We start from the raw sequence: 15,092 nt of genomic DNA on the forward strand, positions 1-15,092 counted from the left end.
TCGCAATTTGAAATATATTATCACCATAGAATGCATTAGCCTAACAGTATGCACAGTTATTAACATGACATTGTTCAAATGGTAAAATTGACAGATTTGATGGTTTCATAGTTTTGTTGGTTCTGCACAAAACACATTGTGGTCAGCACATAATAATCCTTTAAATGATAGTGCATTTCATTTATCCCCCCTTATGCCATCTCAAACATGTGTGACTTTCTTTCTTCTGTGGAACACAAACAAAGATATTTTGATGGAGATGAGGTGCTTTTTTTTTCATACAATGCAAGTCAATGGTGTCCAAAACTTTTTATCTCCAAAAAGAACATAAAGGCAGCATAAAGATAATCCATGTGACTCAAGTGGTTTAATCCCATGTCTTCTGAAAGTGTGTACAGCACTCTGCGTATGCGTCAAGTGCGAGGAAGTGTAAACGAACTTCAAATCATGATCTCACCTAGGAAACTGCAGATTTCATGATTTATAGTGAAAAAAGAGTTACATTTTGGTCTGTTCTCACCCAAAACCGATCGTATTGCTTCAGAAGACATGGATTAACCACTCGAGTTATATGAATTACCTGTATGCTGCCTTTGTTCTTTTAGGAGCTTAACAGTTTTGGACCCTATTGACTTGCATTGTATGGACAAAAACACACAATACATCCTTCAAAATGTTGTTTTTGTTCCACAGAAGAAAGTAAGTCATATGAGTTTGAGATGACATATGGGTGAGTAAATGATGATAGAAGTATACTTTTTGGGTGAACTATCTCTTCAAGAGCCACCATCGGGCCGAACTGTTCTGAACACGGTGTGGAACACTTGAGCACAGTTTATTACCATACAAAGACAGATTGCTCCCAGCCAGCATTTCTCGGCATGGTTAGCTAGCCATACTCAACCGTGCTGGTGGATCAGCTTTAGTGACGTGGCAACTCACGATTGGTGATCCTGATTTTGCATCACCACAGTGGAAAAAGAAACTGGATCAGTACGGAATGGCACGGTACCGTTCGGTACACTGCAGCCTGGGTCTTTTTTTTCTGGGTTCTTACCTGCTGTAGTTTTGTTCATGGTCAATGTTCACAATACCGTAGATTTTGATTTGAAGTTTTTTCCACGCTTTAAGAAGTTGATAAGCCTATTTATCTTGCTATCCTAATGATGCACGAGTATAAAGTTGCATTTTATTACTTGCATTAAATATTTTTCCCAGCTGTCCACGACACTATCAAACTCATTTTTCAGGTTGCGACCCACTAGTTGAGAAAGACTGCTTTAGATTTCAACTGTCCTCTGTATAAAGCAAAGATCTGTGCCTGCCTTGTTAGCTATATTTGTTAGAATGTGTGAGAGTAGTATATGTTAGCCATCTTTCTCAGGATATGAAGGAGCTATGTTAAGGGGCATTCACAGACAGTGATTAGCTGCTACAAAGTGACCTGTAGTCATCTATTTTCAATGAGAGTTAGTGATTTCCAGAGACATGACTGAGAGTGATAGTTGGTGATACAACAGAGTTGAGAACTTTATGCAAATGAGCAGCAACATGATTCAGTGACTACCAACGGGAGTACAGACCACGATCTGCCACCTGATACGGTTGTATACTACAGCGAAATAGGCACACGGATTAGCAACCAACAATACAACTATTTGGTGACCTCCAGCGATTTATCTGTATATGCCATCAGTGTGAACTCACCGTGTCGTGACACGATAAAGCAACAAGCAATTATAAGCTATCATGTATGTATGTGTATATATTCTCTTGGATTCTCTTGGGATGCATGCATATCCACTGTTAGACATTATTAGTAAACAAATAAACTAGTTGTTTTAAAAAGTGTGTTTTAAGTCCACAAGGTTAAAATTGCCCATAATTGAATAAAAAAAAAAATAAAAAAAACACCCTTATACTGGATGTATTACATGTTTTTGTTTTTTTGACAGCAGGGCTATGATGTAACCTCATGCTCAAACTTTTTATAGTCTGTGATTGCGGTTCCCTGATCTTTGCTATATGCATGATTCAAAACTCAACTAGACTTAAACAGTAGGACATTAGATGATTTTCTAAATTTGAATCTCATATTTGAGGGATTTGACCGCGTGGGTGTGGAACTTTACATCAAAGTGTTTTGAGCTCAGGCGCGTGGATGGTGCGCAGTGCATCAGCCACTTGTAAATTCCTCTAATCTAAATGCAGATGCCACAACTCCTCTTATCTCCCCCTCGGGCTCATTCTTTAATTTCCTTTCAATTAAGATCAATCAGCTACAGTAGCTCTCGAGAAGCATGAGTGAAGAACCTTCTGGAATATGCTCAGCGAGAGATACGCAACAGACGTGACTGTAATACCACAATGTAATTAAAGACAGAGCACTCTGTCATTTTCCTGCCATATTTACGTCACAGGAAAATGTTTTGCACCGCTGCTATGGAACACACTGTTAGATAAGTGCAGTGTTGGTGTGCTTCATACTGAACGGACCAATAATAAGTTTTATTTATTTGGGAAATATATGTTTCTTATTTGGAAGTGTGGGCCACGTGACTGTTTCAGTTTTTTCATTTCTAGAATATATTTGTTTTTTGTTTCCATGATCAGACTTTCCATTTAAGGGTCATGATAAACTGTTGGAGACACATTTCAAACTACAGTCAAAAGGAAAAAAACACTGTGTGTGTGTGTGTGTGTGTGTGTGTGCATTAAGGAAATAAGAATCCAGGGGAAATGTTCTTAATTGTCATTAAGCAAAAATCTTATGATATGGTACAAAAATAGGCTTCATTTTCTTTATGCAAAATATATTTCATTATTTCATTCTTTTGTTTTGGGGTGAATTGATGAGGTTTTGTGAGAAACGTGGATGTATTTCACCTCATATAATCAGCTATTGCTCTAATGCTGACCTGACTATGATTAGGTAAAAATTTGGTAATTGTATGTACCTAAAAACTCTGCTGTCCTCATTTTTACACACCAGGTGGCACTACAGGTTGACATTTCAATACTGATTCTGTAGTAAAACATTTGATAAATATCTGATATCTTTACAGATTCGAGGATTCCTGTCGAGATTTGACAATGTTCTTCCCGCAAGTTTGGCGTTTGACAAATGCACTGCGTGTTCAGCAATAGTAAGTTGCAATTTTAAGTGCTCTTGATTTATTGAAGTCATGCTTAAAAATGTCTGAATGTCAATGAAGTAGATACAGTGGCGTTTGCAAACAAATGATGCTGGAGCATTTCTCAGAATTCTTCTTAGCTGAGACACTTTTTACTGGTGTCAAGTGATGTAAGTGGCTGTATGAAATCAGTTCCAGTCAAGTTCACAGATGTGTCCTAGCAGAGTAACCACTGGTAAAGTCCATCACATGATATATGGGCATGCTTCAGTAAAGTTTGACAACCACAAAGTGTCCAAATACTTTTTTTTGGTCTTAATTTTGAACAATATATCTGTTGTTTTCTAATTTATAACCTAACAAACTTCTTTTTGTGAAATATTTTGCTTGAAAAGTGTGCTTGTACTATCTTTAAAAGCAACATTGCCTCTTTGATATTTTGATGTCTAATGACATTAGACATACATTTAAGTGTGTCCCCAAAAACTTTTTGTATTTACAAAAATGTAAAATGAATAAAAATTCAAGAGTATTTCCTATCAGGGGCCTGGGTAGCTCAGCTAGTATTGACCGCTGGAGTCGCAAGTTCAAGTCCAGCGTGTGCTGAGTGACTTCAGCCAGGTCTCCTTAGCAACCAAATTGGCCTGGGAGTTAGGGAGGGTAGAGTCACATGGGGTAACCTCCTCATGGTCGCGATTAGTTGTCCTCGCTCTCAATGGGGCGAGTGGTAAGTTGCGCGTGGATTGTGGAGAGTAGCATGAGTCTCCACATGCTGTGAGTCTCCGCGGAGTCATGCACAACGAGCCACGTGATGAGATGCACGGATTGACTGTCTCAGAGGTGGAGGCAACTGAGACTTGTCCTCCGCCACCCGGATTGAGGTGAGTAACCGCACCACCACGAGGACCTACTAAGTAGTGGGAATTGGGCATTCTAAATTGTGGAGAAAAGGGGATAAAAATAAAAGAAAAAAGAGTATTTCCTATCTTCTGCAAATATGTGAAATATCTAGATCTGAATAGATATATAATCCGAGAGAGAGGCCATGTGTTGTGAATTTTGTGGCTTGCTGATGTCACAGCCATATGTGAATAATTAGGGCTGAATTGAAGTGTTTTTTTTTTTCTTTGGTGACGGGCTGCTGTTGACGGCTTTACGTCTCATAAATCTCAGTTTGGCTGCTCAGTCTTTTCTGCATGTGGTCTCTCTCTCTCTCTCTCTCACCCACATGGTAGTTTTTTTTTTTTTTTTTTAACTCACCCTCTTTCGTTTTTTTTTTTTTTTTTTTTTTTTTTTGTGGCTTAGTAGCCACTCCTTCCTCCCTTACCACATGTAAGTGAATACAGTGAAGGGTCCTAGTGAAGTTGTAACTGTTCCCTTCCCCCCCCCTCCTTTGCTGTCGATTTCTCTCTAGTTTAACTCACTTCCTCTTCCAAGTCTTTCTCTCTCTCATTTCTTCCTGCTGTAAAAACATAAAAAGCTCATAAAATGCCTCAGATACTTGCACTTTGATGCAAGAAAGTTAGATTCTCAATCTGTGTATTTTAAAGAAACAGATTTCCCAAAATTGTAAATGCTGTCATTATTTTCTTACCCTTCTGTCATTCCAAACACATGTGCTGTTATTTATTCAGTGGAACAAAGAAATTAGATGTTTTCAACAATATCCATGCTGCTAATTCTTGCAATGAGAGTGAATTTGTAAAAGGACTTTGTCAAGTTTGAATTTGTCAGTCCGAAAAAGAAAAAAAAAAAAAAAAAAGAATAATAATAATCATAATAATAATAAATAAAATTAAGTTGTTATTCACTGAAATTCATCACTGTTCATCATTTTTGTGTGTTGTGGTCTTGAAAGTGCCATAGTAAAAGTAGCTGAGCGGACACATGATTTTAATCACACAGTACTCAATTGTTGTGTGGAGTGCTGAGATCAGCCTCTCCTTTCCGATCTGGACTCCATCCACCAGTTGTGGATTAGTGATGTTGCAGCCTCCATCAGCTCTGTGCGATCACAAAACCATGGAAACAAAACACTCGAGCATCAGCAGACAAACACTTGTAAATTTAGGGACGTTGTTTTTTCTCCTTTACTGAAAACAGACTGCAACAATGTCTCTTTGAAATGAAACACTCTAACACTGATTTTGGACCTTACACCTACAGAGTATACTTTAAAACACAATAAGTAATTTTAAGAAGTTAGTGAGAAGGCTGTAACATATTTGAGATCAAACCCTGCATTTAAATTCAAAGAAAATTCAAGAAATTAGTTCTTACAGAAAGTTTTTATGAAATATACTGACCAACCCTGTCCCCAAAGTATTAAAGTTTGTCTTACGGACTTAATATTTTGAATACTGTATATTTTTTTCTTTTTTTTTTATATATATATCCCCTTTTCTCCCCAATTTGGCATGCCCAATTCCCACTACTTAGTAGGTCCTCATGGTGGTGCGGTTACTCACCTCAATCCGGGTGGTGGAGGAAAAATCTCAGTTGCCTCCACTTCTGAGACCGTCAGTCTTCGCATCTTATGACGTGGCTCGCTATGCATGACACCGCGGAGACTCAAAGCATGTGGAGGCTCCGCAATCCACGCACAACTTACCACGTGCCCCATTGAGAGCTAGAACCACTAATCGTGACCACGAGGAGGTTACCCCATGTGATTTTACCCTCCCTAGCAACCGGGCCAATTTGGTTGCTTAGGAGACCTGGCTGGAGGTACTCAGCACACCCTGGATTCGAACTCGCGACTCCAGGGGTGGTAGTCAGCGTCAATACTCGCTGAGCTACCCAGGTCACCATGAAAACTGTATTTCAAATCATGTGGCTTATCGAGGAGAGGTGTGCTATTAATTTTCTAAGTGATTGGACTGATGATGTTTACTGGGTGTATTATAAAACGGACTGACATAAATCCTATAGATTTACATTGAAGGAGGGAACAGAGCCAGTTGTACATACAGTTGTGCTCAAAAGTTTGCATACCCTGGCAGAAATTGTGAAATTTTGGCATTGATTTTGAAAATATGACTGATCATGCAAAAAAACTGTCTTTTATTTAAGGAAAGTGATCATATGAAGCCATTTATTATCACATAGTTGTTTGGCTCCTTTTTAAATCATAATGATAACAGAAATCACCCAAATGGCCCTGATCAAAAGTTTACATACCCTTGAATGTTTGGCCTTGTTATAGACACACAAGGTGACACACACAGGTTTAAATGGCAATTAGAGGTTAATTTCCCACACCTGTGGCTTTTTAAATTGCAATTAGTGTCTGTGTATAAATAGTCAATGAGTTTGTTAGCTCTCACGTGGATGCACTGAGCAGGCTAGATACTGAGCCATGGGGAGCAGAAAAGAACTGTCAAAAGACCTGCGTAACAAGGTAATGGAACTTTATAAAGATGGAAAAAAAAATCTCATAGGACACAGGAAGTGGCTGACAACATTTGCTATTTGCAATGAGTTCAAGTATCACTTTTTTTATTCTTTTTTTATGTTTTGAAAGTATATTGACACTATTACTATTTTTTGATATTTTATATAACTATTTATGTAACAAAAGTATATACAAAATAACGGGGGGGTTGAACCGTTCAAAACACCTTAACAATGGATTAACAAATACTTGAAAAGTTCTCAGACCAACACCAACATTGGGGCAACATCTTTTGAACGGGCCAGCAAAAAAATCTAGTAACAACATAGTAGATCAGTAATTGTATTTCAGTGCACAACAATACTGATCTGTTTATATAATGTGTGATAATGATAATTCACATCTTAAAGGGATAGTTCACCCAAAAAATGAAATTTATCTCATCATTTACTCACCCTCATGCCATCCCAGATGTGTGTGACTTACTTTCTTCTGCAGAACACAAATTATGATTTTTAGAAGAATATCTCAGCTCTGTAGGACCATGCAGTGCAAGTGAATAGGTGTCAAAATGATGATGCTCCAAAAAGTACATAAAGGCATCTTAAAAGTAATCCATATGACTCCAGTGTTTTAATCCATATCTTCAGAAGTTATATGATAGGTGTGGGTGAGAAACAGATCAGTATTTAATATCAATATCAGTATTTTTTTGCTAGAAATTCTTCTCCCTGCCCAGTAAGGGGTGGTATGCATAAAGAATGTGAATCACGAAAAACACAAGAAGAAGAATGTGAAAGTGATCTGTTTCTCACCCACACCTATCATATCGCTTCTGAAGACATTGATTTAACCACTGGAGTCTTATGGATTACTTTTATGCTGACTTATGTGATTTTTGGAGCTTCAAAAGTTTGGCACCCATTCACATGCATTGTTTGGAACAAAAGAGCTGAGAAATTCTTCTAAAACTCTTCACTTGAGTTCAGCTGATAAAAGAAAGTCATACACAACTGGGATGGCATAAATAAATGATGAGAGAATTTAAATTTTTGGGTGAACTATACCTTTAAGGATGAACATTACTTGTGCAGATCCTTACGAACATACAGCATACATGGTGACATGTGAGTTAAATGATCTAAGGTTTTTGTCTTAATGCAGTAAAAAAACTCCACAATTTTCTTCTAACAATTACAGGGGAAGTTATAAGAAGTGGTGGGAGGAGCCGGTTTGAGTGCAGTGCTGTATGTAAACCAGATGTGCTGCTCGCCCTCCAAAACTCTCTCACACAAACACAGACACACACACACTCCGTCAAATATTTTAATGGGCTTCATAAGTCAAAAGCTTAGAATCAAGGATGTCCCCTCTTGGAAAACAGAATCAAATCTTGTTTAGTGGCTCATGTTGCTGCTAGAAAGCAAGTTTACATTCATGGTCTGTTTTGAAGATATTATGAGCCTTTTATTCTTCTTGATGGATGTTTTACATTTTTTTTTTTTTTTTTTTTTTTTACAAAATTAATTCATGAGGTTAGCCAAATTATTCTGTTTAAAAGTTTACACATCACTCTTAAAAGCTCCTTGAGCACCAATGACTGCGTGCAGTATTTTATAATAGTTGAGTCCCTCTGTATTCCTGGGTGTCAAAGCTGGATCTGAATATGAGCGAGCCCCTGTGGGGGAGAGCTAAAAAATAAAATAAAACTAAATACAAGCTTTAAAAAAAACAAATATGAGCACAACTGTAAAATTACAGTGACGGTCTGTACTTGACAGTTAACCTCAATTTTTGGGGGGCCAGAGAGCTCAAGGAAATAATATCCTCCAGATCTCTATTAGCATTTGTAAATGCTATCTTGAAAGAGGCCTTAATATCTACACTTTCATAGCCCCCCCCCCCCCCCCCACAAGGTCCACTTATAATGTTAGTCAAAGTTTATTGCACTAAAATAAACTAATTTAGTTGTATATGTCCATTTTCCACCCTCTCTCTGACCATTACAATAGAACTGTTCTGTTTTGTAGTAGTGCTGTCAATCGCTGAGAATATTTAATCATGATTAATCACTTTTTTAATGCATTAACATATTTAATTCCATAAAAAATAAAATAAAATAATGCCTATGTCTAATTATTAGGTTTGGATGATGCTCATACCATACATAACATTCTTACACATTTCAGTTTTCTAAAACTGCATCAAAACACAAGAAAGACAAACACAGAAATCAAATCTGCAGTAAATAAATTAATATAACAATGAACATGTTTGAAAACAGTTATTATTTTTAGAATTATTTTGGATAATGCTAGTGGTGTAGAAATTACACACTTCAGCTTGAACATATTAAAAATAGCAGGTTATATGAGATGAGCTCTTGCAAATCATTCGAGGATCAAAGAATCATTAGAGCTCATGGAGTTTGGACAGCTGAGTTCTGATCCACTCTTATCCATACTCTGTCACTCAAGTCATCCTTGTCTGGTTCAATGAGAGCAGACGTCACTGTCCCCCTCTGCTTAACAGTGCTTCCCATTCATCAGCCCCCAGCAGAAACTTGATCTCCTCTGTGAATGAGTGCAGTGAAAGGAGCCAGTGTGATTGTGGAGGGCTGTCTGTCTGTCGAGCCATCACAGAGTTGGAGTTTGAGTGCTTTCAGCCCAACGGACAATGGTGCCAGATGTCTGTCTCTCTGGCCTGGCCTCCCTTTGTGCCGAGGAAGAGTTCCATGTTACTGCAGTTTCAGATTGTGTTATCTCTGTGTTAGGATATGTACTGGCCAGCAAGCCAACCTGTATGAACAGATATGGGGTTCTTGGATAGGACAGCACAGCATATCTGTATTCAAAATCTAGTGGTTTTTATTTTTTATTTTTTTACTTTCTCCTCATAATTATGTTGTATTTTTGTTTTCACACCAGATTGCTGATCGTAACATATTAACAAAAGAAAATTTGTTCGTTTGACTGTTGATGAGCATGTACTCTTAAGTGTTTGTTTACAGCAGAGTTTGATTCAAGACCATACCCAGACCAATACCAGACCTTCCATGACCCAGACCTATACTAATACCACATCCTCTAACCCTTAGACTCAGGCCAGTATCAGACCCCCTAAGACCCTGGCCAATACAGGATCCTCTAAGACCCAGACTCACACCAGAGCTGCTAATACCTAGACCAATACCAGACCCTGTAAGACCCAGACCAATACCAGACCCCTTAAGACTGAGACCAACATCAGAGCCCCTAAGACCCAGAGCAACACCAGACCACCTAAAACTCAGAATAACACCAGACCTCCTAAGACCCAGATGAATAACAGAATTTTAAGACCCAGATCCAGACCAATACCAGACCCCCTTAAACCTAGACCTATACCAGATCCCCTAAAACTCAGGCCATTATCAGAACCCTAAAGACCCAGACCAACACCAGACAACCTAAGACGCAGACCAATGCCAGAGTTTTAAGACCCAGACCCAAGCCAGTACCAGACCCCTTTAAGAACCAGATCCAGACAAAAACCAGATCCCCTTAAGACCCAGACCAATCCCAGATCCCCTAAGACTAAGATCAATATCAAAGCCACAAAGACCCAGAGCAATACCAGACAACATAAGACCCAGACCAATACCAGACCACCTAAGGCCCAGACCAATATCAGAGCTTTAAGACCCAGGCCAAGACTATCACTAGACCCCTTACGACCCTGGTCCAGGCCAGTAACAGACCACTTCAAGACCCAGATCCACACCAATACCAGACCCCCTAAAACCAAGACAAATGCAGGACCCTCTAATGGGGCTTTTCCACTGCACAGTACAGCTCGACTCGACTCCGCCTGCTTTTTGGGGGTTTTCCGCTGTGGATAGTACCTGGTACCTGATACTTTTTTTAAGTACCACCTCGGTCGAGGTTCCAAGCGAGCCGAGCCGACACTAAATGTGATGTCAAAACCCTGCAGATCACTGATTGGTCAGAGAATCGTCACTACCAGCATCACTGGATTTGTGACACGGGACATCAACCTGCTAGTTTTAAAGTTAGCAACAGCGATAGCAATATCATTTGTTCACGCAACTTTCGAATTGTAAAAAGAAATGGCTGTGCGCAAAACCACACCGTGGTCAATAAACGAGGTGCAGACGTTCCTCTCGTTAGCGATGAACGAAACGACGCAAAACGAAAAAGTTTTTCTGGAAGTGTCTCAGCTGTTAGTGTCTCAGTGTAGGGAAAAGTTAAAAAAAACTTAAAAGTGACTACAGAACCATCAAGGACCACAACAGCTGGAGTGGTTCAAACAGAAGAAAGTGGAAGTGGTTCGACCAAATGGACGCTATCTATGGCAATATACCGGCGAGCAATGGGAGGGAGAGTGCCCTGGACTATGGCAATATACCGGCGAGCAATGGGAGGGAGAGTGCCCTGGACTCGGCGTTGTTGGAGTCCGCGATGGAGGGTGGTACGTTTTGTTACGTTAACTCTGTATTCTGCTTGAAAGCTTCACTTTATTTAGTTGACCAGCTACTGGAAAGCTTGCTTCTAAAACAACCAGGCCAGTTTAACTGTTATACTTGTGTAAAATCACCATGCAACAACTGCTTTATGCAGCACAATGAGCTAGTAGCTAACAGCTAGCGGTCGTGTTATTATTTATGGTCAGTAATGTTTGTGTCGCGTTTAAGATGATGTCACAGCAGTAGAGGCGGCACAACTATGATGATCAGCCTATAGTCCCACCCAAGTTGAGGCGGCACTAAACTGCAGTGGAAAAGCAAGCTCAGAAAAGTAAAGCGAGCAGAGTCGAGTCGAGTCGAGTCGAACTGTAACGTGCAGTGGAAAAGTACCATAAGACCTAGACCAATACCAGACCCCCTAAAACTCAGACCAATACAGGACCCTCTAACACCTAGACCAATACAATACAATTACAATATTAACAAGAGAAAACATGTTTGTTTGATACCAATACCACACCCTCTGATCCCCAGACCTTCTAAGACCCAGACCACCTAAAAACCCAGACCTTTACCAGATCCCCTAAAAACCAGACCATTATAATACCCCTTAAAACCCAGAGCAATGCCAGACTTATTAAGATAGATACCAATTCCAGAGTCCCTAAGACCCAGGCCCAGACCCCTTTCAAGAATGCAATCCAAACCAACACCAGAGCCCTTAAGACCCAGGCCCAGACCCCTATCAGCACCCAGATCCAGACCAATACCAGACCCCTTAAGACCCAGACAAACCTCGACCTATACTAGGATCATGGACCCCCTAAGATCAAGACCAATACCAAACCATTTAAGATGCAGACCATTACCAGACCCCTAAAATAAATATTTCACCCAAAAATGAAACTTCAGTCATAATATACTTACTCTCATGTCATTCCAAACCTGTGTAACTTTCTTTCTTTTGCGGAACACAAAAGATGTTGTAATGAATTTCTTGCTCCATCTTTTCAATATAATGGCAATGGATAGTGCTTTATTTTAAAGCTTTACAAAGGACCCAAACGTATCATAAAAGAGTCCATGCACCTTGTGCATCATATTCCAAGTCTTCTAAAGGCATACGATAGATTTTGGTGAGAAACAACCAGAAATGTAAGTCTTTTTTAAGTGAAAATCATGAGTCCAAAAGAGAAGCTTGTTCACAGTGGCACACATGTTCACATGAGAACTTTCTTTGTTTCAAGCGCTAAACACAAAATTTTACTTGAGAAACAAAGTAAACGCAGATGTTTTTGCAGTATTCATTTTAAATACTTAGCAACTTTGTATAGTTGCTGAATAAGATTGCTCTGAGCCATGATATAATTATTGTGAACTAATTATGAGTCCATTCTTTTCTGACAGGTTCTTGACAATTATGAGCGAGAAGGGTTCCAGTTTCTAGCAAAGGTCTTCAACTCATCCCATTCCTTCCTGGAGGATCTGACCGGTTTGACTTTACTGCATCAGGAGACACAGGCAGCCGAGGTTAGACTCCTCACCTACATCTATGTTTCCTGTCAAGCTATCTGTGCTCAAGGCTGTATTCAAATCAGATCACAGCCAGAGCTTCTAGAATATGATTATTGCAAGGAAAAATCAACTACTTATCCCATCAATTTTAGGAAATATATGCACATAGTTGGTTCATAATTAGCTGTGATCTATTTGCAAATCGAGGTTCAAGTATGCAAACTTCAAGATCCAGATCTTTAACCACTAGGTCACACCACACTTTCACCACAAGAAGTCCATAGCAGACACTATTCATATTGATCACAGGATGATAGATTGGTTTGTTCTGAATAAGATTGATTTGTTTAAAGATGATTGACTGATGGTCTGTTCAACTCAGACATGAGCACCAAAGTTCAGAGCATGTCTAAGAAATATGATCATACTATTAAAAAAAAAGAGGAACTCTATTCAAGCATTGATTTTCTATGGGCCATGAAAGCTGTGATATTTGGTGCAGAGCCCCCCCCCACAAAACTCACATGAAACATGGGTAATCAACCCTGTTGGCACTGGTGTCCTAACCAGGCTTCTTAACTAGCTTTACCAGCAAGACATCGTGGTCCACCAGGTTCACCAGAAAAACCATTCTGGTTGATCAGCTTCACCTGCTAAGTTTTGCTGGTGAACATCATGGTGACAATGTTCCACGAGTTGGACCAGCACTAACCAACATAAACCAGCTTGGAACAGCATGCAGGTGTTTTAAGCAGGAAAACCTTACATGGGTTATTTGATGTGTAACATTTGATATCGGTCAGTTTAAGACGAACTCATGAAGATAACACAACTATATCAAGCAATAGGCATCTTTGCAAATGCATAAAGACTTCAAGTAGGGTTGCACAATATATAGAATTATCGAAATATCGCAAATGTACATATCACTGCAATATCACAAAAATTCGAATATGTTAAAAAGTAACATTCATGGCAACGGAGTTAGCAGAGAATAGACTGGGCACGCTTTTGTCATTTGTGTGTGCGTGCAATGTACATAGGTGGTGATCCTGTGAGTGCTCTGGGGCTCGAGATGTTCCCCATTCATTTTCTCCATTTTCATTTCAACATTAACAGACTGGGCGTATACACGAGAGGACACACATTTCTTAAAGTTGTACTGTATCTTTCAACATAACCTCTGATGTTAAATCAAGTTTTTTTTCTTTTCTTCGTGCTATATATTGGAGAGAGAGAGAGCGTTGTGCCCCTCTCTGTTTGAATGGGCAGCTATCGGAATCTGTCACACACAGTATTAAAGAGCATCAAAACAACATTTATTATTTGAATTTTGTGATAAAAGTGCAATAATTTGAAAGCTGAGTCTAAAATCGTGTTTCTCCAAAAACTACTTCAGACTCAAATGGTGATGCGTGCTACATTTGTGGGTATGATGCTGTAACAGATGCTGTCCTGTGCAGATAATAATGAGACCAGACACCGTTATACAAACTCAAATTTTGCTGGTTTATTGGCTGCTCTGGATCTATGTGGATATATCAAAGGATGGTTTTCAATGAATGGATTGTCCTGTAAAATCACTCCTATCAGTCTCAAGTGGACTGAGAGCAGGTACGTTAAACCAATGTGAATGTCTATGGCAAGAGATTCTGGACAACATTTTTCAAAATAGAATTCCCACATTGAATTAACTAATTATGAAATAAATACGAACATGAATTACAGTAAAAAATTGAATATTTGATATCCCACATTCTAATATCTGCAATAAAGCATATGGTGAACAGTATATATTATACGCAGTCTATATGCAATTTGAAACATAAGACAACTATGTTTGTGATCACTGTGATAGATGGTCATATTTAATGTATATTCCACTAAGCTTTATTTTAATGTTTATTTGAATGGTGGGGGTTCTGATGTTCAGCGCACACTGATGAGGTCATAATAGGAATATCGTATCGCATATTGAATATCGCATTATCCAACAACATATCGCAAATCACATTTTTCAAGTTTATAGTGACATGAGTAAAAACAGAGACCCTGAAACATAATCTTAGGGAAGATGGGGGAAAAATCTGTGCAAAAACCTCAATGGATCAATCTGTGGCATTACATTTGCAACTTTCTGCATATTTCTAATTCTTCCACTTAGTGAACTTGCAATAAGAAAAGTTCTAAAAGTTCAGCCTTGAGCCTGATTCAGTTTCTTGCTATTCCTGGCTCCTATCCCAAACTTCACTTCAACTTGCTCTGGAGAACCAGATCATGTATTTCAAAAATATCTCAGTGCACCACTGATCCAGGAACAGTTTTCCCTCAGTTTGGACTGATCTCAGCCACTTTACCCCAAAATGCCACAGTTACTCAGAACCAGTTATTCTAAGGGGCGGTCTTGGGCACGGTCCCTCATCGGGACTCTCCAGTCACAAACAGTCTGAAGACTGAAACTGTGGGAAAGTCCCACATCAGCAGTGCTCTCCTCTCCAGAGCGGTTTAGAGATGCAAATGCAGCCCAACCAAAAAATGAGAGGATATGTGCACTTGCATTTGCCCACGCTCATTGTCTAAAGCC

At 39.2% G+C, this 15,092-nt stretch overlaps 1 protein-coding gene across 3 annotated transcripts in view; it reads left to right on the plus strand.

The window, feature by feature from the left end:
• LOC127427837 (ubiquitin-like modifier-activating enzyme ATG7) overlaps window positions 1-15,092 on the plus strand; it is a 140,630-nt gene that overhangs the window by 78,890 nt on the left and 46,648 nt on the right. For all 3 annotated transcript variants that reach the window (XM_051675660.1, XM_051675661.1, XM_051675658.1), the window contains 2 exons: window positions 3,066-3,146; window positions 12,401-12,523. In XM_051675660.1, coding sequence (XP_051531620.1) covers window positions 3,066-3,146; window positions 12,401-12,523 — 204 coding nt within the window. The remainder of the gene's footprint in view (window positions 1-3,065; window positions 3,147-12,400; window positions 12,524-15,092) is intronic.

This window comes from Myxocyprinus asiaticus, chromosome 37 (assembly GCF_019703515.2).
Source record: "Myxocyprinus asiaticus isolate MX2 ecotype Aquarium Trade chromosome 37, UBuf_Myxa_2, whole genome shotgun sequence".
Classification (NCBI taxonomy): Eukaryota; Metazoa; Chordata; class Actinopteri; order Cypriniformes; family Catostomidae; genus Myxocyprinus; species Myxocyprinus asiaticus.